The sequence below is a fragment of the Nanorana parkeri genome, unplaced genomic scaffold, assembly GCF_000935625.1.
Source record: "Nanorana parkeri isolate BGI_ZX_2015 unplaced genomic scaffold, ASM93562v1 scaffold968, whole genome shotgun sequence".
NCBI lineage: Eukaryota > Metazoa > Chordata > Amphibia > Anura > Dicroglossidae > Nanorana > Nanorana parkeri.
In genome coordinates this window covers 520823-541750 of record NW_017307236.1, presented here as the reverse complement: position 1 = coordinate 541750, position 20928 = coordinate 520823, and the positions used below count along the sequence as shown (strand labels likewise).

At 47.9% G+C, this 20928-nt stretch overlaps 2 protein-coding genes across 3 annotated transcripts; one reads left to right on the top strand and one right to left on the bottom strand.

Annotated features, from left to right (window-relative positions):
* Positions 1-1533: 1533 nt before the first annotated feature.
* On the bottom strand, positions 1534-3085 carry MBLAC1 (metallo-beta-lactamase domain containing 1). Its single transcript, XM_018566680.1, has 3 exons — positions 3039-3085; positions 1705-2359; positions 1534-1652 (listed from the first exon to the last, which is right to left on the bottom strand). Exons 1-2 carry the CDS (start codon positions 3042-3044, stop codon positions 1709-1711), a joined length of 657 nt encoding a protein of 218 aa, XP_018422182.1. The 5' UTR covers positions 3045-3085; the 3' UTR covers positions 1534-1652; positions 1705-1708.
* An 895-nt stretch (positions 3086-3980) lies between these two features.
* TAF6 (TATA-box binding protein associated factor 6) lies at positions 3981-20689 on the top strand. Of its 2 annotated transcripts, none has more exons than XM_018566679.1 (15): positions 3981-4034; positions 5729-5902; positions 9207-9293; positions 10939-11092; positions 12128-12184; positions 13738-13848; positions 13934-14076; positions 14912-14989; positions 15405-15506; positions 15951-16133; positions 16932-17006; positions 17096-17221; positions 18461-18634; positions 18847-19050; positions 20326-20689. In XM_018566679.1, the coding sequence occupies exons 2-15, from the start codon at positions 5753-5755 to the stop codon at positions 20545-20547; spliced, it is 1866 nt and encodes a 621-aa protein (XP_018422181.1). In that variant the 5' UTR covers positions 3981-4034; positions 5729-5752; the 3' UTR covers positions 20548-20689. The 2 variants fall into 2 exon arrangements, with proteins under 2 accessions (XP_018422181.1, XP_018422180.1); XM_018566678.1 differs by having other exon boundaries at positions 3998-4065; positions 13738-13854.
* Positions 20690-20928: the final 239 nt, after the last annotated feature.

Here is a 20928-nt window from a genome sequence, read left to right as displayed (position 1 = left end):
GAGGTGAGCGAACACATACCGGGTTCCCTCACCTCTCGATCCTGTCACGGCTCTCTGCCGTGACAGGGGGAGGGGCTGGATTCCCCTCTCCCCGCTCCGATCTGCCAGCGCTGACTGGCGGAACGGACGGGGGAGGGGGCGGGTACAGCTGGCTCTGCCTCTAGATAGGCAGAGCCAGCTGTCACTCACGCAGCTGGGCGGATCCCGTCATCTAAGTCGGGATCCGCTCCAGGTGCGGCGTCTCAGTATACCGCGAGCTGTAGCTTACGGTATACTGAGCCTAGGGTGATCGGAGGACGCTAGTTTGTGTCCTCCCGTTACCCCAAGGAGAACTATGGGGAAAAGCACTGACCCCATAGTTCTCCTTTAATATGTTTTCTTTTCAGGTCCAAAATATTGTGATGTAATACTGAATTATGGCCACTAGATGGAGCCGAGGAGCACAGGGAATGAATACTTATTTTTAGGGATGCACCGATCCCGGTTTTTCAGGATCGAGTACCAGTACTGATATTTTTTTTTCGGTACTTGCCGATACCGAATCCGGATATCCCATTACGGAAGCCAGGTGGTGTGTAAAGACTTGCCACCCGGCTTCTCGATAAGCAGGGAAGCCGCCTCCATGCTCCCTTGTTACAAGGTGACGAGGGAGCATGGAGCTGGCTTTCTGGCCAATCAGGAAGCCAGGCGGTGAGTCATTACAGGGCGCCCGGCTTCCTGATTGGCCAGCTTCTCGACCAATCAGGAAGCCGGGCAGCGAGTCATTACAGGGCACCCGGCTCCCTGACCGGCTGGGGAGCCGGCTCCATCCTCCCTCATCACCAAGTGATGAGAGAGCATGGAGGCGGCTTTCTGGCCGATCAGGAAGCAGGTAAAGACTCGCCGCCTGGCTTCCTGATTGGCCAGTTTCTCGACCAATCACGAAGCAAGGCATCTCCTGGCAGCCTTATTGGCCAAGAAGCCGCCTCCATGTTACCTCGTCACCAGGTGACGAGGGAGCATGAAGCCGGCTTTCTGGCCAATCAGGAAGCCGGGGGGCGGGTAATGACTCGCTGTCTGGTTTCCGGATTGGCCAGCTTCCCGACCAATCAGAAAGCTAGGCGGCGGGTCATTACACCAAGTGATGAGGGAGCATGGAGCTGGCTTCCCAGGCCAATCAGGAAGCCAGGCAGTGTGTAATGACTCGCTGCCCGGCTTCCTGATACAGGAAGTTCGGGTATCGGGCTAGGCATCGGAGCAGTTGGGCGAGTACGAGTACTTGCCCAAATACTCGGTACCGTCACCGATACAAGTATCCGTATGAGAACATGCCTACTTATTTCCTATGCTCCATCTAATGGCCAAAATGCAGTACTGCACTACAATACATTGGACCTGAAAAGTAAACATATTAAGAACGTTCGTTTTTGCCATTATGTGCACAAAACGAACATCCACAGATATTTGCAGGGTGAAGGGCCCTGTGGGTTGTTTATAGGTTAACCCCGTAGTGTTTCCTTTTTAAAAGTTTGGCACAAGCAACATTATCCTTTCACTGACCATAGATATGTCAATTATACATTGTTCAACCAAGTCATCCAGAGCTCTTACTCAGAAGAGTCCTTCACCATATCTATTGGCCACTCTGAACTGAACCACTCTGATTGGTTCTTCATGGTTCGTGGTTCCAGAGCTCTCTATGTCCGGTGAGGAACATTTGTAATTGGCTTTATTTAGGGTCCGGGTCCTGCCCAGCCCGAATGACCCTGAACGGAGGTCCGTGTCCAGGAACGATCACATCGGCCAAAGCCAACAAAGTCCTCCGGCTCTTCTCCTGGACCTCTGCGTTTTCGCTCAGTTCTCTCCAAGAGTCCTCGTCTCCCTCCCGCTCGAAGACGTCCCCGGCCACGGCCACCATGCCGAGACTGGTCCCCGGAACGAGGAGGGTTACATCGCTGCCCGTGTGACCTGGCGTGGCCACCACCTTCAGCCCTTCCCCACCGGGCAGCAGGTAGGGTTCTCCTCCGCGGAAGTTGTGGTAGACGTAGGAGCCGTCCCGCCACAGGTCGTAGGACACCAGAATCTCCGCCTTCGGGAAGAGGTTGAGGTTGCCGGCGTGATCGGAGTGTCCGTGGGTGCAGATGACGTGGGTGACGTCGCCGGGAGCCGCGCCGTGGCCCTGCAGAGCCTCCAGGATAATATCGCGGGACCACGGGCCGCCGGTGTCCACCAGGACGGTCAGCGGGCCACGGATAAGGGTGACCGTGCCGTCAGCCTCGAAACGATCGGCCCCGACGTCCCTGCAGTAACCTTCCAGGAGGATATGGACCGAATGGGGGGAGCCGGGAATGTCATGGGTGGAGAGAGGGGACGTCACATACTGCAAGAGAAGGTAAAAAGGTCAGGGTGGCCTACGTATGGACATAGAAAGGTCAGGGCGGCCTACATATGTGGACTTTGTATGTTCTAACCCTATAGTCGATGTATGGAGCCGAGAGAGGACCTGACGTGTTAACTTTCTTGCCTCATGTTGGTAACCTCCCTGCATTGCATAAAGAAGCTCAGAGACTCAGTGATGACATCATTGGGTCTACATGAGGTACGTAATGAAAATGGAAAGCTTTGATTTTATCATTTAATTAGCATGTTGGTGTTATCGGTTTTGATTCTAAAGGCCACTTCCAGTCATTTTTTTGTAGCTTTAGATAATGTGGAGCGGAGATAAAGTAGAATCTTGACTGAAATTGTGTGTCTGTGGCCACATTGCGAACATTTATCCTCACTTCTGCCCTCTGTGACAAACATACAAGAAATGGAAAGATTGGTTGTCACCGAGACAGGAAGTAACGGATAGCAATAAAAACATGGCCCTCCCCCACTCTAATACAAATGTGTTTATGTTAATGAAAATAAATGATCATGAGCCAAAATAATTACTCCATGATTGCCTTAAAATGAGCTTTACGTTACTCTAAAGAAAGTTCAGCGGTGACAGGATCTCTTTAAAGGCGGGCTTTGAAGATAGAAGAGAGATACAATGTATCCATTGATCATCTCACCTCCATTCTGCGGCTGGACGCTCTCTGCTGATCACGTGACCCAGCACACAGCCAACCGCATCAGCTTTCTGATTGGCACAGACGGTGATGTGTCGAAAGTGCGAACTTATCGAGTTGTGGGACCGCATGACTTCCGGTTTCCTCAGAACTACGAGGTTTGCACACAAAACATGTTGTGCACGAGCGCCTTCCACGGCATTGCCCTATACACTTAGACCGCAGCAATAAAATGATGTAGGATGACAGTAAGCCAGCACGTTCTTTATCTCCGGTGCCCCACTCAATATGGCCGCCGCTTGAGTGGGGCACCTGAGATAAAGAACGCGCTGGCTTACTGTCATCCTACATCATTTTATTACTTTATTGCTGTGGTCTATGTCTATAGGGCAATGCCGTGGATGGCGCTCGTGCACAACATGTTTTGTGTAAAAACCTCGTAGTTCTGAGGAAACCGGAAGTAATGCGGTCCCACAACTCGATAAGTTCGTAGTTTTGATCGATCACCGGCCCTAGAAGATGTAGCTTACCAAACCGCCTCCTCAGCGAATTCAAAATCCGAGCCCAGGGCGGTCACGCGAGTTCAACAGTGAAGCGAAGAGCAAACCTGGGAAAACCTATATATTTTTTTGTTTAATCTCTACGTTTACTAGTGCGCATGCGCCAGAGCAGCGCGGCCTTTTCAGTCACCGTCGCTTTTTTGCAAACGCACCCGTCTTTTCTACGCATGCGTGCCTCGGCTTCCGGCTCTGCGTTCCAAGCCTGGTCCTGGAAGTGGCATAAGACACCCGTACAAGTGTCCCCCTTTACGGGTCGGCGAGAAAATAACAAAACAGAAAATATTTTAGAACCGTGTGGACCGTCTGAAAGTCATTTTTACTCTATTTGTAAGCACGGTTGGAATATAGCTCCGTCACAGAGGTACAGGACCTTGCAGACACAACCGGAAGTTTACCTGGTAACCGGAAGTGATCCAGGGGAACGTACTGGAGAGCTGCGGTGAGTGATGTGAGGAGCTGGAGAGTCCCATGTATGTAATGTATATTTACTAATATTGTATTCATGTTTTAGATAGAGATGTCAGTGCAGGGCGGGTATGTGTAGCCCAGAGATAGGAATGTAGCATGTAAAAAAAAAGGAGGGGTTGCATAAACAGGACATTGGGGAAATCAGGGATCATGTGTGATAAGAGCAGTTTGGATCGTGAGGCAGCTGGCAGGGTCAGGCCCTGAGCCTGGGGTCTGTCAGTGGTGTCTCTCATGTTATTGCAGATGTCAGGCCATGGATGGAAAGTCCAGCTGTCATACTGCTACACCGCTCCCATGTCCATCTCTGTACGCCGTGTACCGTGTCCTCATCTCTATACGCCGGACCCTTGTCCTCATCTCTATACGCCGGACCCTTGTCCTCATCTCTATACGCCGGACCCTTGTCCTCATCTCTATACGCCGGACCCTTGTCCTCATCTCTATACGCCGGACCCTTGTCCTCGTCTCTATACGCCGGACCCTTGTCCTCGTCTCTATACGCCGGACCCTTGTCCTCGTCTCTATACGCCGGACCCTTGTCCTCGTCTCTATACGCCATGTACCGTGTCCTCGTCTCTATACGCCATGTACCGTGTCCTCGTCTCTATACGCCATGTACCGTGTCCTCGTCTCTATACGCCATGTACCGTGTCCTCGTCTCTATACGCCATGTACCGTGTCCTCGTCTCTATACGCCATGTACCGTGTCCTCGTCTCTATACGCCATGTACCGTGTCCTCGTCTCTATACGCCATGTACCGTGTCCTCGTCTCTATACGCCATGTACCGTGTCCTCGTCTCTATACGCCATGTACCGTGTCCTCGTCTCTATACGCCGCGTACCGTGTCCTCGTCTCTATACGCCGCGTACCGTGTCCTCGTCTCTATACACCGGTCCGTGTCGCGTACCGTGTCCTCGTCTCTATGCGCCGCGTACCGTGTCCTCGTCTCTATGCGCCGTGTCCTCATCACACTTACCAGCCAGCTCACCAGGAGAATATAGAGCTGTTGGAGATTTTCCCTTCCTGTCTGGTAAAAAGTTGTTAGCAGGACAGGAAGTGTACCTCAGCACTAAATACTGAAAAATGGCCTGGACAGGAAGGGGTTTTAACACCCCGCTCTTCGAGTGGTTAAAGGGACTCTTGTCTACTATAAAAAGAAAAAAAATGTAAGAAGTTCTACCTGTGATAGAAGTTATTATTATACAGGATGTGCAACACTTTACAATATACAGGAAGACAGAACAGGTACAATACATTTCAAGATAAGAGGGTTAGGAGGGCCCTGCCCGTGAGAGCTTACAATCTAAAAGAAACATAGACGAGTGATGTTAGAAGAAAACCAAGTGGTCCATTGAGTCCCAAATGTGTTTCAACTCCCTTCCTGTTGACTGACTCCCTACCTCTGCTGGAAGTCTGTTCCAAATACCAACTACTCTTTCAGTAAAATAATACTTTCTAGGGTTCAGTTTGAACTTTCCTCCATCTACTTTGAGGTTATGTCTCTGTGTTCTTGATCTTAGCTCCATACCGAAAATCCTGCCCTTCTGAACCTTATTCGCACCCTTCAGGTTTCAGTCATGCCCCCACTTTTTGATGAAGAATGAGCACAATGTCTCTCGTACCTCCATGTTCATACTGTTTGCGTCTCTCTCTATACTCCCAGGCTCTCCAAACAATCCCCTTGGTTATGGCGGAGGGGAAGAAGATCGGGAACGCTCTCCTCCCCAGCGAGTCCATGAAAGTGATTGCCGAGTCTATAGGAGTGTCGCAGATGTCAGAGGAGACCTGCCAGCTGCTCACACAAGAAGTCAGCTTCCGGATAAAGGAGGTCACTCAGGTCAGAGGTCACCTCAGTTGGAGAGAATGGAGGGGCACAGTCTGATGGTTTCTAGAATACTCTGAATCTGTAGCCACTTTATACCAGATGCTTTGATCTCTGGTGTTCATGAACATTAAATAGAACCAGTCACATCTTAGTGTATGCAATTGAAATGTTGTGCTCAGTTTTACATGAGTATAATTGTGTGGGGTTATTTCCTTTTGTCTGAGTCTAACTTTTAAACTTAAAAGAGAACTATAGGGTAAGTGTTTTTTCCCTATAGTTCCCTTTAGGGTCACGGGAGGACATAAACTAACCTCCTCCCGTGACCCAAAGCTCAGTATATAGCCGGCTATTGCTTGCGATATACTGAGACCGCCGCAGCCGGGACAGATCCTGGCAATACTGTTGAGATCCCTCCAGCTGCGTGAGTGACAGCTGTCTCTGCCTATCTAGCGGCAGAGTCCCCTGTTTGTTCCTCCACTTAGCGCTGGAGGATTGGAGAGGGGAGGGGGGAATCCCTGCGGGGACCGGTGACTGACAGTCATAGTTCTCCTTTAAGAGTCAAATGTGAGTGATCATCTGAAGTCTGATACTTGCTGCCAAGTTCACACACTTTTTATTATTATTATTATTATTGTTATGCAGGATTTATATAGCTCCAACAGTGTGCTCGGAGCTTTAAAATATCATTAAGATATTACAGTTACAATACAAATCAAAACAAGATGGTTAGGAGGGTCCGGCCCCTGAGAGCTTACTATCTAAAAGGTAGGGGCAAATGATACAAAAGGAAGTTCACTAGTTACACTTGCCGTCTCCCAGCTCTTGAGTGTGCATACCAGTGTGAGATTCAAAAAAAGTCACATCATTAGAAAAAACTGCAAATTATAATGTAATTTCTGATGCTAAATAAGGGGGCAGATAAAAATCTTTCATAGGTAAGACTAGAGCTGCAGCTAACGATTATTTTCAAAATCGATTAGTTAGCCGATTATTACGTTCGATTAATCGGATATAAAATAAAATACATTTTAAAAAATGGCTCCTGTGATGGGACTACTAGTTTGTATTGAGATTGTAGTCCATCACAGGAGCAAGCTTGGAGCGGTGGAAGTAAAAAAGTTTGGTGTGCAATATAGTGAAATGGAAAGTGTAAAATTATACAGCAATCAATGCAGAATGGCACCAACAAATCCCAGCAATAGTACATTATACAGTGCAATGCAGGATACCACCAGCTATAGAGGAGTACAACAAATCCCAGCAATAGTACATTATAGCTGGCGGTATTCTGCATTGCTAAGTATAATGTACTATTGCTGGGTTTTGTAGTCCTCTATACAACGCAATGCAGAATACCACCAGCTATATAGAAACACAACAAATCCCAGGAATATATTATACAGACCGTGTGTAATGTATTGCTGGGACAGCACAATGTTCCATCAGCTATAGAGGAATACAAATCCCAGCAATACATTATAGTCCACACCTGCTCCTCCTTACTTCTTCTCCCCGCCTCCCTGTGACGATCGTGGATGTGGGTGAGCGTGAGGCGGGGAGGAGGTGCTGCGTGTGTCACTTCCTGCCACTGTGCAGTGCCAACTGGAATAAACTACAATTCCCATCATGCAATGGGAAGAGCAGCTGTCAATGAGAGTTAATGTGGGCAGGACTTTGGAAGTGTATGGGCAGGGCAGACCAGGAGTCTCTTGGTCTGTCAATCGTGGTGTTATGGTATGGTGGGCAGGAGTCTGAGGCGCCTTTGTCCTCCCACTGCAGCCAGTGCTGATGTAATTATGTCGCAGCTTGTAAAGAAAGAACTGCAGAGGGAATGTTAAACAACAAGTTGCTTAAGGAAGTCACAGGCACAGCGGCCACTGGTCGTACAAACAGGAAAAAAGGGACACTGAGCCCTTTTATGCAGGTTCCTGACAGTGATTTTATGGTGGCCGCACCATTGAATTACAAAAGAAGAACACATTCATGGAAGACAAAAATGTCATTATTATTATACAGTTTGCGAAACTCTTTACAATACAGTTCAGGGCCTGTTCACATGAGTTTCGGGTCCTGATCAGGTCCGGATCTGCAGACGCGGTGCTACTGATGCAGTGCGTTTTTGATGCGTTTGCGTTTCCTGACCGTGCAAAATGTGACATGCAGTATTTTTCTGTCGTAAGCTGAACGGACTGCGCACGTGAGAACTGTAGCCCATAAAACACACAGGGATACATTGGGATGCATTTTGAGTGCAGGAGCGTACGGATCAGGTCAGCACAGAAAATGGACGTCGTGTGAACAGGCCCTCAAGACAAGGAGATAAGGAGGGCCCTGCCCATGTGAGCTTAGACTCTTAGATTTCTACTTGGCACCTCTCCTCTGTTATGGAGATGAGGAGAGGGAGAAGTGCTCCTCTATAGACGTAGTACGGTGAGTGATTGATGTCACCCTAGAACAGGAAGTGTGTTACCGACAGGATCACCAGTAGAAAATAAAAGTAAAAAGTATCAAAAAAAGGGAGCCGTGTGGAATGATGCACTACAGCAACACCTGGAAAAAGATCTGAAGTCCTCAACATCCAAGCTCTTCTCACTGTATGCATAGGGGGTTTAACACCGCGGATGTCAACTGGTTAAGGCTTTATTTACAATTTCTAATGCCTTGTAACCTGAAAAGTAAAGTTCAGGTAGATATAAAATACACACATGAATGCAGCTCCGTATTCATTAACACATCATTAAGTGTATTATTTTTAAACTGAGGCAGTGTAAGAACCTGAATATGACTTGATATCAGCTTTCTGCAGTCCCCTCTACAGCAGAGCTTAGACTTGGGAGTGGGAGAAGCAGCACAAGGAGCTAATGCATTTTGTTGCAGTGTAGAGTGACAGAGAGATCTGCCCATCAGTCTGCCGCTTCCCTTATGCCGGGGATGGCCAAACTGCGGCCCTCCAGCTGTGGTGGAACTACGAATCCCATGAGGCTTTGCAAGATTCTGACAGCCACAGACATGACTCCCGGAGAGAGATGCTTCATGAGATTTGTTGTTTCACCACAGCTGGAGGGCCGGAGTTTGGCCATCCCTGCCCTATGCTGTCCAGTCACAGGCTGGGAAAGACGAGACCTGTAAGTGTTACTTAACTCCAGCAGAGGAAAAATCAGATCTCCTGCCCAGCTGCGTGGCGGAGCTGTGTAAGTTTCAGGAATAGATGAACAGTTATACCAATCGTTTGGCAGGTAAAACCGCTCCCTTATATGAGTTCAGCGTTTATATTCTCTACCTATCAAACATCTAACTCATTCCTCTTCCCCTGCAGGATGCTATGAAATTTATGCATGTTGGCAAGAGGCAGAAACTCACCCCCAATGACATTGACGCCGCTCTGAAACTGAAGAATGTGGAGGTAACAGGAAAACATTGCTTACATACACACGGAGCAGCAGCCTCAGATGGACAGCATTGACGTCTTACTATGAGGCAGAACAGATAATTATATTGAATCGCACCTAGGGGCCCCTTATAAGAAAATAAAACAAATACTTTTTTTTTATAGGAGTTTTTAATTCAGACAGTTTTGTCTTTGTGGACAATCCTCATACTGTAAATTCAGTCCCTTCCCCAAGGAGCTTACAATCTAAGGTCCCTATCTCACATACACGTACATACTAGGGTCAATGCTGCAGGTGGCGGTGCTTAGCCATGAAGTCAGACCCCTGTAAGAGCATGAAACTAAATCAGGGAGGCCACTGAAGATTCTTTCTGGTTTATAAAGCTTATAGTAGCTCCTTATGATGCGTGCTCCATGACAGCACAGGAGAGGGGACACCACGGTGTAGGATGTGGTAGTCAAGCCTCAGGGTTTATCCCCCCCCCCTTCCAATGGTACCCCCATGGGGACTAATCAAATTTTCCATAGACCCTGTTCTCACAGAGGGGAGGGCTTCCTACAATGCCGTTCAAATGGATAGGGGCTCTTCTTCTGGTCCATCCCACTCAGCGTACGTGGCAGTGCATTTCCACTGGTGACGTATTTCCTGTAGGAGGTGCGGATGACACACTTCTGGCTGGATCATTGGTGGAAACAGACGTGCGTGAATACAGCACGGGACAGCACAGGAGAGACATACCATATGTGGGTACCATACACGGGGGTGGGGTGTAAATCCTGCGGTTTAACTACCACTTCCTATAGGGTGATGTCCCCTCTCCTGTGCTGTCCTGGAAGATTCATGGCAAAGACGTTACCAGGTACCTAACTCCGTTTTTTTAATTTCGCTTTGGATACAACGGGGAAGAATTGGAACCTCTGTCAAGTTTTTGGTGTGTGTCCCCTGGAGAGATTTCTCCTTACTTGATCTCCTCAGGGGGGGCAAAGAGGGAAATAACAAAAGTGATAAAGATACTAACCCTCCCGCACACTATTATATGAAAGTTGTTTTTTTTTTTGTATTGTTGATATCATTGTCTCAGTTGGAGAAAATGTTCTCTGTCTCTATGGTGGCACTAGTGACCATAGCAGGAAGTGAGATCTCCCCAGTGGGGTCAGTACCATGACAAAAGCTTGATAGAGGTCTCGCTCTATCCAAAGCTAAGCAGAAAATAAATAAAAACACATCTTGGACTGACTTCCTCTTTATATATAATCTTTATAAAGACAAAGATGACTTGTTGTTCTGTAAAACCTCGTGCTGTACTTCACTCTCTACACACTTGGTAGCAAGCTCTCTAGATACCCGCTTCCAATGTATTCTACTGTGTACCATAACCGTGATATATATATTCCATCCATAGTCATCGTTAGGGGACGGGTACCCCTCCTGGGAATTTAATTGTGATGGTTTCTGGTTAGATGATATTCGTTGATATACGTCTAATATGTTTTTATTTTATGCCATGTACTGTTGTACGAATGTTTGATATTTGTATGACGGGTTTGAACCCGTGACTTTCTCTGCTTTGTCAATAAAAATTATATTCAAAAAAAAAAAAGATGACTTGTTACTATCTATATGTACTTATTACTCCAGTAATGTTTTCCTCTCTTGCAGCCTATATACGGTTTCCATGCTAAGGAATTTCTGCCGTTCCGCTACGCCAGCGGGGGAGGGCGGGAACTTCACTTTTATGAGGAGAAAGAGATTGATCTGTGTGATATAATCAGCACCCCACTTCCTCGAGTGCCTCTGGATGTCTCATTGAAAGGTAAGAAATGACCTGCCTCTAATTTTGTATTTTATTCTCTTATGGGCAGTGCTCTCAATGATTCCTAACCACTGTCAGATTATTATTACCGCCTATGTCTTCCTGTTCCAATGACAGCAGCTCCCACATTTCCTGTCATTAGGTCACAGGGACAAGAAGGGAGGTGAAGTCTATACAATGGGGTCATGAGCAATATTGAAATCTTGACAGAATGTTTACTTTTTCTACATCTATACATGTAAAATGGAATAACCCTGATCTGTGCAGTGTACCCTATCATAACCCAGCTGATGTGTTTGATGAGTAAAAACAATAAGGAATAAATAGCTAGATGCAATATTAGCAGTACAGCTATTGTAGCATTGTATAGCTAGAATACAGTGTTACAATCTACACACTAATCTAATGTAACATGACACAAAGTAAAACAAAATAAACATTATACATCTAACGTGCCACATGAACCATATCTCGCAGTTCATATTTTCCATCAGATGAAACCTTCAAGATAGTGCAGTGATGTATGAGTAATCTTTAAACACTGCAAAACATGCACTCAACCAACCAGTGCAATCCTGACTCGCCAACTTCAAAAGACCTCTATCTCTAGAAAGTCTTAATGCACCTATAAACTTCTTAGCGAGTAGTGATCACAAGCCAATATAGAATCCACCTCCTCATGATAACCATTCTGACTGCCTGTGCACAAGGTGGGGGAGATGAGGAGAGATCTGTGTCCTTTGCAAATACATCAGAAGTGAAGTAGGCAGGGCTGACACCATGTGGTTAGACATTCAGAGCACTGTGTTATGTCAAAGGCAAAGGGAGGAGCACTCTATATTTCTGGCACATCATCTGTTATTTTTTTGTACTTGCAGTATGTTTAAAAGGATAAAACATGGGGAAATGTATTGCACTTTTTTTTTTTTAATTTTGCCTTGATCTATGGTTAAAAGAGAGGTTTCTTAGGGACTTGTCATCACCTGTTGTTGCAGCTTTCCCTTATTACTGATCTTCTGTTTGTGTGTTTTTCAGCTCATTGGTTGAGTATCGAAGGAGTTCAGCCGGCCATTCCAGAGAATCCTCCTCCAGGTGACATTGCTTCTTGCAGTCCTTTGTTCATTCTCTTCTTCCATTCACTATTCTCCACCCCATCAGAGCTTCCCTTACTTGTATGTTTGTCCTTTTTACTATCAGTTTTTCTATTTTTCCATCCTTCTCCTTTAACCTTATGTCTTCTTCCATTCATCTCCTTTTCTTTTTTCATCCATCCTTATTTCTTTTCATATCCTCCTTTCTTCTCCCGTCTTTCTCCTTTCCCGACTTCTCCCGTCCCTCTTCCTTTCCCTTCTTCTCCCATCCCTCTTCCTTTCCCGACTTCTCCCGTCCCTCTTCCTTTCCCGACTTCTCCCGTCCCTCTTCCTTTCCCGACTTCTCCCGTCCCTCTTCCTTTCCCGACTTCTCCCGTCCCTCTTCCTTTCCCGACTTCTCCCGTCCCTCTTCCTTTCCCGACTTCTCCCGTCCCTCTTCCTTTCCCGACTTCTCCCGTCCCTCTTCCTTTCCCGACTTCTCCCGTCCCTCTTCCTTTCCCGACTTCTCCCGTCCCTCTTCCTTTCCCGACTTCTCCCGTCCCTCTTCCTTTCCCGACTTCTCCCGTCCCTCTTCCTTTCCCGACTTCTCCCGTCCCTCTTCCTTTCCCGACTTCTCCCGTCCCTCTTCCTTTCCCGACTTCTCCCGTCCCTCTTCCTTTCCCGACTTCTCCCGTCCCTCTTCCTTTCCCGACTTCTCCCGTCCCTCTTCCTTTCCCGACTTCTCCCGTCCCTCTTCCTTTCCCGACTTCTCCCGTCCCTCTTCCTTTCCCGACTTCTCCCGTCCCTCTTCCTTTCCCGACTTCTCCCGTCCCTCTTCCTTTCCCGACTTCTCCCGTCCCTCTTCCTTTCCCGACTTCTCCCGTCCCTCTTCCTTTCCCGACTTCTCCCGTCCCTCTTCCTTTCCCGACTTCTCCCGTCCCTCTTCCTTTCCCGACTTCTCCCGTCCCTCTTCCTTTCCCGACTTCTCCCGTCCCTCTTCCTTTCCCGACTTCTCCCGTCCCTCTTCCTTTCCCGACTTCTCCCGTCCCTCTTCCTTTCCCGACTTCTCCCGTCCCTCTTCCTTTCCCGACTTCTCCCGTCCCTCTTCCTTTCCCGACTTCTCCCGTCCCTCTTCCTTTCCCGACTTCTCCCGTCCCTCTTCCTTTCCCGACTTCTCCCGTCCCTCTTCCTTTCCCGACTTCTCCCGTCCCTCTTCCTTTCCCGACTTCTCCCGTCCCTCTTCCTTTCCCGACTTCTCCCGTCCCTCTTCCTTTCCCGACTTCTCCCGTCCCTCTTCCTTTCCCGACTTCTCCCGTCCCTCTTCCTTTCCCGACTTCTCCCGTCCCTCTTCCTTTCCCGACTTCTCCCGTCCCTCTTCCTTTCCCGACTTCTCCCGTCCCTCTTCCTTTCCCGACTTCTCCCGTCCCTCTTCCTTTCCCGACTTCTCCCGTCCCTCTTCCTTTCCCGTCCCTCTTCTTCTCTCCTCCTGATTTTTTGCTCTTCATCTGCTTTTACCTCTGGCACCTCTGCTCTGTATCACAGGATGTTTCACTCATCTCCTCTTTCTCCCTGTAGTCCCGAAGGAGCAGCAGAAGATGGAGGCCACTGAGCCCTTGAAAGCTGCCAAGCCAGGACAAGAGGAAGCAGGGCTGAAAGGGAAAGGACAAGGGGCAAATGCTGTGGAGGGTAAAGGTTAGCGTTGTGTGTCTATGTGTGTTCGGGATCCTTGATCTATCTGCCAGTCACTTACCTGTCTTTTTCTGTCACCCAGGTAAGGAGAAGAAGAACACCATTATAGAAGGTACCCCTCTGAAGCTAAAGCCACGCAGCATACATGAACTGTCCGTGGAACAGCAGTTGTATTACAAGGAGATCACTGAGGCCTGTGTTGGTTCTTGTGAAGCCAAGAGAGCGGTATGTAGACGCATGATCATGCACAGACACCTGAGTGGTTTCTGTATACAGCACCCTTATTGTTCTGTTATTATCAAGCTCCAACCTATCGCACAGCCCTGTACAGTAGTAGTAATCTTGTCACTGAATCGCCTTGAGGAAGAGGACCCTGCGAGGCTCCGAAAAGTGGGTTATTCGAGCTATGTGACAATAAATCTTTGCAAAACTCCGCCGTGGTTTTCGGGTCCCCCGCTCCTCTGGGGACCTGTGACCACGGGATAGGAGCTTACCATAGAGCCCCTAAAGCAGACGAAGAACATCCATTTTTCGTCTGGTCTGTGTGTTCACTGATACTGTGGAGCTGTAATCACAGCGCCACCTGTCTCAGCAGTCAGTTACTGCAGCTTCTGTCACAGCTTCTGTCACAGAAACGGCCTGAGTCCTATGTACCGGTGCGCCTTATAGAGCGCAAAATACGGTACACTCTTAGAGTAGTGGTGCCATCCATTGCACTACAAGACCCACCTCTTTTATTACAAAAGGTCGTCCATTCTTCAGTTCAAAGATGGATGACCTTTTCACAGGAAATGTCGGGATTATTCTTGATATGGGTGTATGGAGTCCAAACAGAAAAAGAGGCTGTGTGACATGTGCCAGTAGATTAGAGGTAATGGGAGGGGTCAATAAACCTTGCTGCAGAATTTCTGTTTAAATATAGACGTGAGAGTCTAGTCGGGAATATGATTTTAGAACTTCAGGTAAGAAATGATGTAAGCATGAACAAGGACTTTGGTGGTCTCTTGGGATTGTAAAGATATATGTGACACTTGTATTCTGACCATTCTTCTTCCTGCAGGAAGCACTACAGAGTATTGCCACTGACCCTGGCCTGTACCAGATGCTTCCCCGGTTTAGCACTTTCATATCAGAAGGGGTGAGTATTAAGTTTATTCTAACCTCCTTTTTAATTGAGATCCTTAAAGCTCATCTCCGGGCAAACATTAGTGTTATTATGGAATATTAGAGAAGTACCATCTTTCATACTTTGGCATCAAAGCCGAATGGTGGTGGAGTTCAGGAAACATAAGTGTGCTGCCGGTGAGAAAGGCATTAAAGCTAGTGTATTGACCCCTGGCTGGCTGGGGTTCATGAGTTACAAGACAGGCTGAACAGAATCAGATATTGAGCACATATACTTGGTTTAACTTTGTATTTAGCTGTTGGCCCCGGCAGTCGGCTTGAACCTTTGTAATAAGGCTTCGTGGCCTCTCACATTACTAATTTTTCACTTTCGAAGCTCTGTGCTCATTTTTGTTTTGTATACATAATCTCTGCTCTTTTTTTTATAGGTGCGAGTGAATGTTGTACAGAATAATCTGGCGTTGCTTATTTATCTCATGCGAATGGTAAAAGCTCTGATGGACAACCCCACGCTGTACCTGGAGAAATACGTAAGTAGGGAGACACTGCAATGATAAAACAGATTCGCTCTGCTGCCTGTCTTAATTACTGGTATCGATGCCGATACCAAGTATTTGGGCGAGTACTCGTCCAAATGCTCCCCATACTAATCCCGATACCGGAGCTTCCGGTATCAGGAAGCCGGGTGCCGAGTCACCATGGAGCTGGCTACCTGGCCAATCAGGGTGGGGGCGGCATGTAATGAGTCGTCGCCCGGCTTCCTGATTGGTCGGGAAGCTGGCCAACCAGAAAGCCGGCTCCATGCTTCTTCGTTACATGGAGACGGCTTCCTGGCTAATCATGAAGCTGGGCGGCGAGTGAATCCCTCTCGAAATCCGTAGCCCCCGCTGAGAGTTGAACCCCGGGACAAGTGCTGCACAGGGATAACCACTAAGCCACCACGATGCTTATGACTTTGATTTAATCTCTTCCAGCTACATGAACTCATCCCAGCCGTGATGACGTGTATCGTCAGCCGACAGCTTTGCCTGCGGCCAGATGTGGACAATCACTGGGCATTAAGAGACTTTGCCGCTCGTCTCATCGCACAGATCTGCAAGAACTTCAGCACTACGACCAACAACATCCAATCCAGGATAACCAAAACGTTTACCAAGGTAGAGAGAAGATTAATACATTGTATCAGAGGTTCTCAACCTTAGTGAGGCCAGGGCCCAGTAAATTCCTCCAAAAACCTTCCACGCACCAACATTGAAAAAAAAAAAAGTTGTGTACTATACAAAAATAGTCTGGCAATGCAGAATATGTAATAAAATAGAGTAAATGGTCAAAAATAAGAGTTACTTTATTTAAATAGACACAAATAGATACTCTGATGTGCAGGGTCTCTAGTTCTCATATATATCCATGAACAGCTGCCTTCAGATTCTTTTTCAAGAGCACTATATGAAAAACGCATCCCCAGCATCCCTTCAGATGTAAATGCTTCTTCCTGCTGGCCACTAGGTGCTGCAGAGTTTAGCTGTGCAGTCTGCTGGCAAGTTGCTTGATTACACTCCTAGAATTTACTAGAGTAGCCGATGAGCAGATTTCACAGCTAAAATCTGCAGCACCCAGTGGCCAGCAAGGAGAAACATACACATCTATAGGGATGCTGGGAATGTGGTCTTTCATATAAAGTTCAGCAACGCACTATTTCATGGCTGAGAAAGCGAATCGCTGTGAGAGGCGGGCAGTGACAGTATGAATCCGAAAGGGAGGAGATTGAGGAATGATTAAAGTCATTAAGACAGGAATTGAAGGTGGGCTCAAGTTATCTGCTGCAGCGTCAAAGGGTTATATAGTGGCATTGAAAGTTTGCAGGGAACATATTGCACCCTTCATGATAAATTTCCCCTTGCAGCCTTGAGTTCCCTCCTGTGTTCTTGATGTTATTTCTTGTCCTGTTATCACAGAGTTTGGTCGACGATCGCACTCCCTGGACCACCCGATACGGGTCCATCGCCGGTCTTGCAGAACTGGGACCCGATGTGAGTTACGGCGGGTTTTATATAATCGGAAGGACCGGGCAGCTTATCGTCTTACTATGCATCTGATCTTCATTTTCTCTTTCTATAAGGTCATCAAAACTCTGATCGTCCCGCGTTTGTCGGTGGAAGGAGAGCGACTACGTGCGGTCCTAGAAGGTCCGGTTATAGCCAACATCGACAAGATTGGGGCCGACCATGTTCAAAGCCTCCTGCTGGTAAATACACGCATTCCAGTGTGCGTTTCTGTGTGTGTGCTGTATGGTAGATATTAGGGATGCACCGTTACCGGTTTCCCGGTAACGAGTACGAGTTTTCCAGTACTCGCTGATACAGAATACCGATACCGGAAGTCCCATTAAGAAAGCCAGGCAGCATGTAATGGCTCGCCCCCCGGCTTCCTGATTAGCATGGAAGCCGTCTCCATTCTTCTCGTCACTAGGTGATGAGAAAGCATGGAGCCGGCTTTCTGGCCAATCAGGAAGCCGGGCGCCGCATAATGACGCGACACACGGCTTCCTGATTGGCCAGGAAGCCATCCATGTCTCTGCTCATCTCCTTGGTGGGTTCTGGGGCAGATGAGGAGCTTTTTTTTCTCTCTCTTCAAGCCCATAGGGAATAACAGGCTGCTGTGTGCAGTCACCTGTCCCTCAAGGGAACGGCCCGATACAGGTGTGCATGCCGCACGGGCGTGTAGGGACCAAGTTAACGCTGTGTGAATGAGGCCTTAAAGTGAGATTTAATGATGTCACTACTGTGCTCCTCACTGTTCTCCATACCGGAGGTTCTGAAATGAGGCAGTAAAGCCCGGCCTCTACCAAGATGGCCACCTGGACACAGAGACAGAATAATGCACAGTGAGTCAGTAATGTGGAGACCGCTGCAGGCAGATCACAGACAATACTGGCTTCTGGCCTCGCTCTCGGCTTGCCTTTTGCTTCCAGAATTGTTACTTTTTAATAGGGATGCACAGATACCAAGTACAGTACTCGGTAGAAGTATGAGTACATGTACTGATACTTTTGAGCTCCAAGACTACACTAGAGAAAGATTCAAAAATTAGGAGGCAGCTGTCATGTGTAAGGAGCACACGGAGCTCCCGGGATTTGTACATCTCTGTTTTAATGTACGATTTTGTTTTTATAAATATAAATAAAGGGATGCACAGATACCAGTTTTGCGAGTACTGGTACTTGCCGAGTACTTACAAGTACGAGTACTGATACATTTTTGTTGTCATGTGACAGTTTTTCTACAACAATACAGACTAATGATTTCAGGACAGTGGTGGAGCGCCAGAGCCAGGTCCCAGCTGCAACCGCCGCAACCCTTGTAGTTCTCATGAAAATGCCAAGTGTTTGCACTGGTACTCGAAAAGTATCTGTGCATCCCTACTTTTTAATACATATGTTTTAGAGGCACACAAATCACTGAAATGCCATTTTTTTCTGTTTCAGAAACACACAGCTCCAGTCCTGGTGAAATTACGCTCCCCTCCGGATGTCCCAGAGGCATACCGTACTGATTATGCCTTCCTGGGTCCCACTCTGTGCTCTCACGTGATGAAGGCTAGGGCCCAGAGTGCTTTGCAGGGGCCCCAGGTGAACCGGACTACTCTGACAGTCACACAGGTAACCCTTTACATGATATTTTAGCTCTACATCGTGTTGTAGAAGTTATCAAATGTCTTATCATTTCCCCCGGTAGTCATGTGACCCGGGCTGCTGTGTGGAAGCCATGATGGTGTGTTGCCCCTAATGAGTTATTTTTTTTATGTCTCTCTTCTAATCCCGCCTCTTTCTCTACCATCATCCTTTTTTTTTTTTTGTAACTTCTCTCTCAGCCTCGTCCTACACTCACCCTCTCTCAGCCGTCCTCCGGCTCCATCACGCCATCCCCTCGTACACCAGGGATAATTAAGGTGCCTGGGTCCTTGACTTTGCCCGTACAGACCTTAATGAGTGCCCGGCCGGCCACCCCTTCTCAGCCTTCACCACCACCCACCAAGTTCATTGTGGTGTCTTCAGCCGGGAGCAGCGGGACCCAGGTAACTGCTCATTGTGTTCTGTGTGTCTTTTTTCTGTACCATTTCTCTGTCTCATCACTAACGCCTCATCCTTCTCTCCCTGATCTCTGCCTGATGTCCTCCTGTTATGTTACTAGTACTCTGCCTATGTTTTATAGCACCGCCTTCTCAGTCTAAAGTGTCTCAGGATAAAAACAATCAATCTGCATTCCTTATCATGATTGGGTCATGTGGGTGTTAACTAGATGGAAATGATGGGCCCTTCTGAGTGCTGAAAGTATCGCACACAAAGATTTTTACATGGGATGAAAACTCTTGGAGCCGAGACCATTGGGGTCCTTTTCTTTTTATGACTTTTGACAGCTGTAAGAATCAAGGCGCACACGTATATAAAGGGAGTGTGCACATTTACTGCATCTGACTAGAATGGACCTTGAAAGTAAAAATGACTCCTGGCTGTGATCAATAAGACATAAAAAACTTACCTATTTCTGTGAAAACAAATTCTGCTTTCCTCCAGAGCCTGGTCACATGATCATGGTTTGTATAGGGGTACCCTGCTTTGTGCACACTTCCAGCTTGTCTGTTGTCAGGTGCAGCATACAACAATTCTCTCCTGAGTCTTCTTTTCCTGGCACCGTGCTGCCTCCTTCTTCCTTCACTCTGTACAACCTCACCCATTCCTCGTGCCCTGTCTCCTTTCCCTTCCCTCATTCTGCTCTCCCTTTCCTTGCGCTGTCCCCCCTCTCCCATCTCTTGCTCTGCTCCCCATCTCCTTACCCCCCCGATCCGCTCCCCATCTCCTTAGCCCCGGGCTCCGCTCCCCATCTCCTTACCTTCGGGCTCCACGCTGCGCTCCCATTCCTTCACGCTGCGCTCCCTCTCCTTTCCTTCACGCTGCGCTCCCTCTCCTTTCCTTCACGCTGCGCACCCTCTCCTTTCCTTCACGCTGCGCTCCCTCTCCTTTCCTTCACGCCGCGCTCCCTCTCCTTTCCTTCACGCCGCGCTCCCTCTCCTTTCCTTCACGCCGCGCTCCCTCTCCTTTCCTTCACGCCGCGCTCCCTCTCCTTTCCTTTACGCCGCGCTCCCTCTCCTTTCCTTTACGCTGCGCTCCCTCTCCTTTCTTTCACGCCGCGCTTTTTCCCCATTGACTCCTCTCTCCCTGCTTCTTTTGTGCCTGTACATTCCTGCATCCCTTTCTCCTGCTTCTTTTGTGCCTGTACATTCCTGCTACATTTTCCACTTTTGTCTTTTTGTATCAGAGCGCGTCTGATCTCTCTGCGTCTTTCCTTACAGGTTCTGACCTCTTCAAGCGGCCCTTCCCCATCCACAACGTGCCCCCCTGGAGTCCAACCCATCGTCAAACTTGTGTCCGGCGGTCAGAGCAGCGTTGTGGGGGGCTCAGCGACCGGTGGCAGCAGCGGAATGCAGAAATATATAGTGGTGTCTCTTCCAACCGCTGGAGAAAGCAAAACCCCCCAACCCTCCCCTCCCCCCACAGAGACTTCCGGCTTGTGACAGAGACCCCCGTGATATGCGTGTGTTTGGGCAAATGTATGGTGAGTTGTGTGGCTGCACGCATGGATGTTTCTGGTGTTGTCTGTGTGTTACAGTTTATTTTGTGTACGAGGAATATTAACCTTTTCTTAATAAAATAGCTAAAAACTCTTTCACTTCACTTTTTTATGGGACGACTTCAAGCCAATATACTAAATACAAATAGAAGCAGCAGCCCAAAGTCACATTTACCTTTTGCATTCCCCTATTGAATCACTCATTCTTTCCAGGAGCTCTGATTGACGGTAGACTCTTGCTGAGCTTGTGATCTGCAATTGGTACATTTTCCATCATAAAGTGCTGCATAGAAAATATTTTAGTACAGAAGTTGTCCTTATGACA

Bases quoted from the DNA above. Each gene is read 5' to 3' on its own strand.
- TAF6 (XM_018566678.1), top strand. From the start codon at position 5,753: ATGGCGGAGGGGAAGAAGATCGGGAACGCTCTCCTCCCCAGCGAGTCC. The intron at 14,990-15,404 runs GTGAGTATTAAG...TTTTTTTTATAG, and splicing joins GCACTTTCATATCAGAAGGG to GTGCGAGTGAATGTTGTACA. The intron at 17,007-17,095 runs GTGAGTTACGGC...TCTTTCTATAAG, and splicing joins TTGCAGAACTGGGACCCGAT to GTCATCAAAACTCTGATCGT.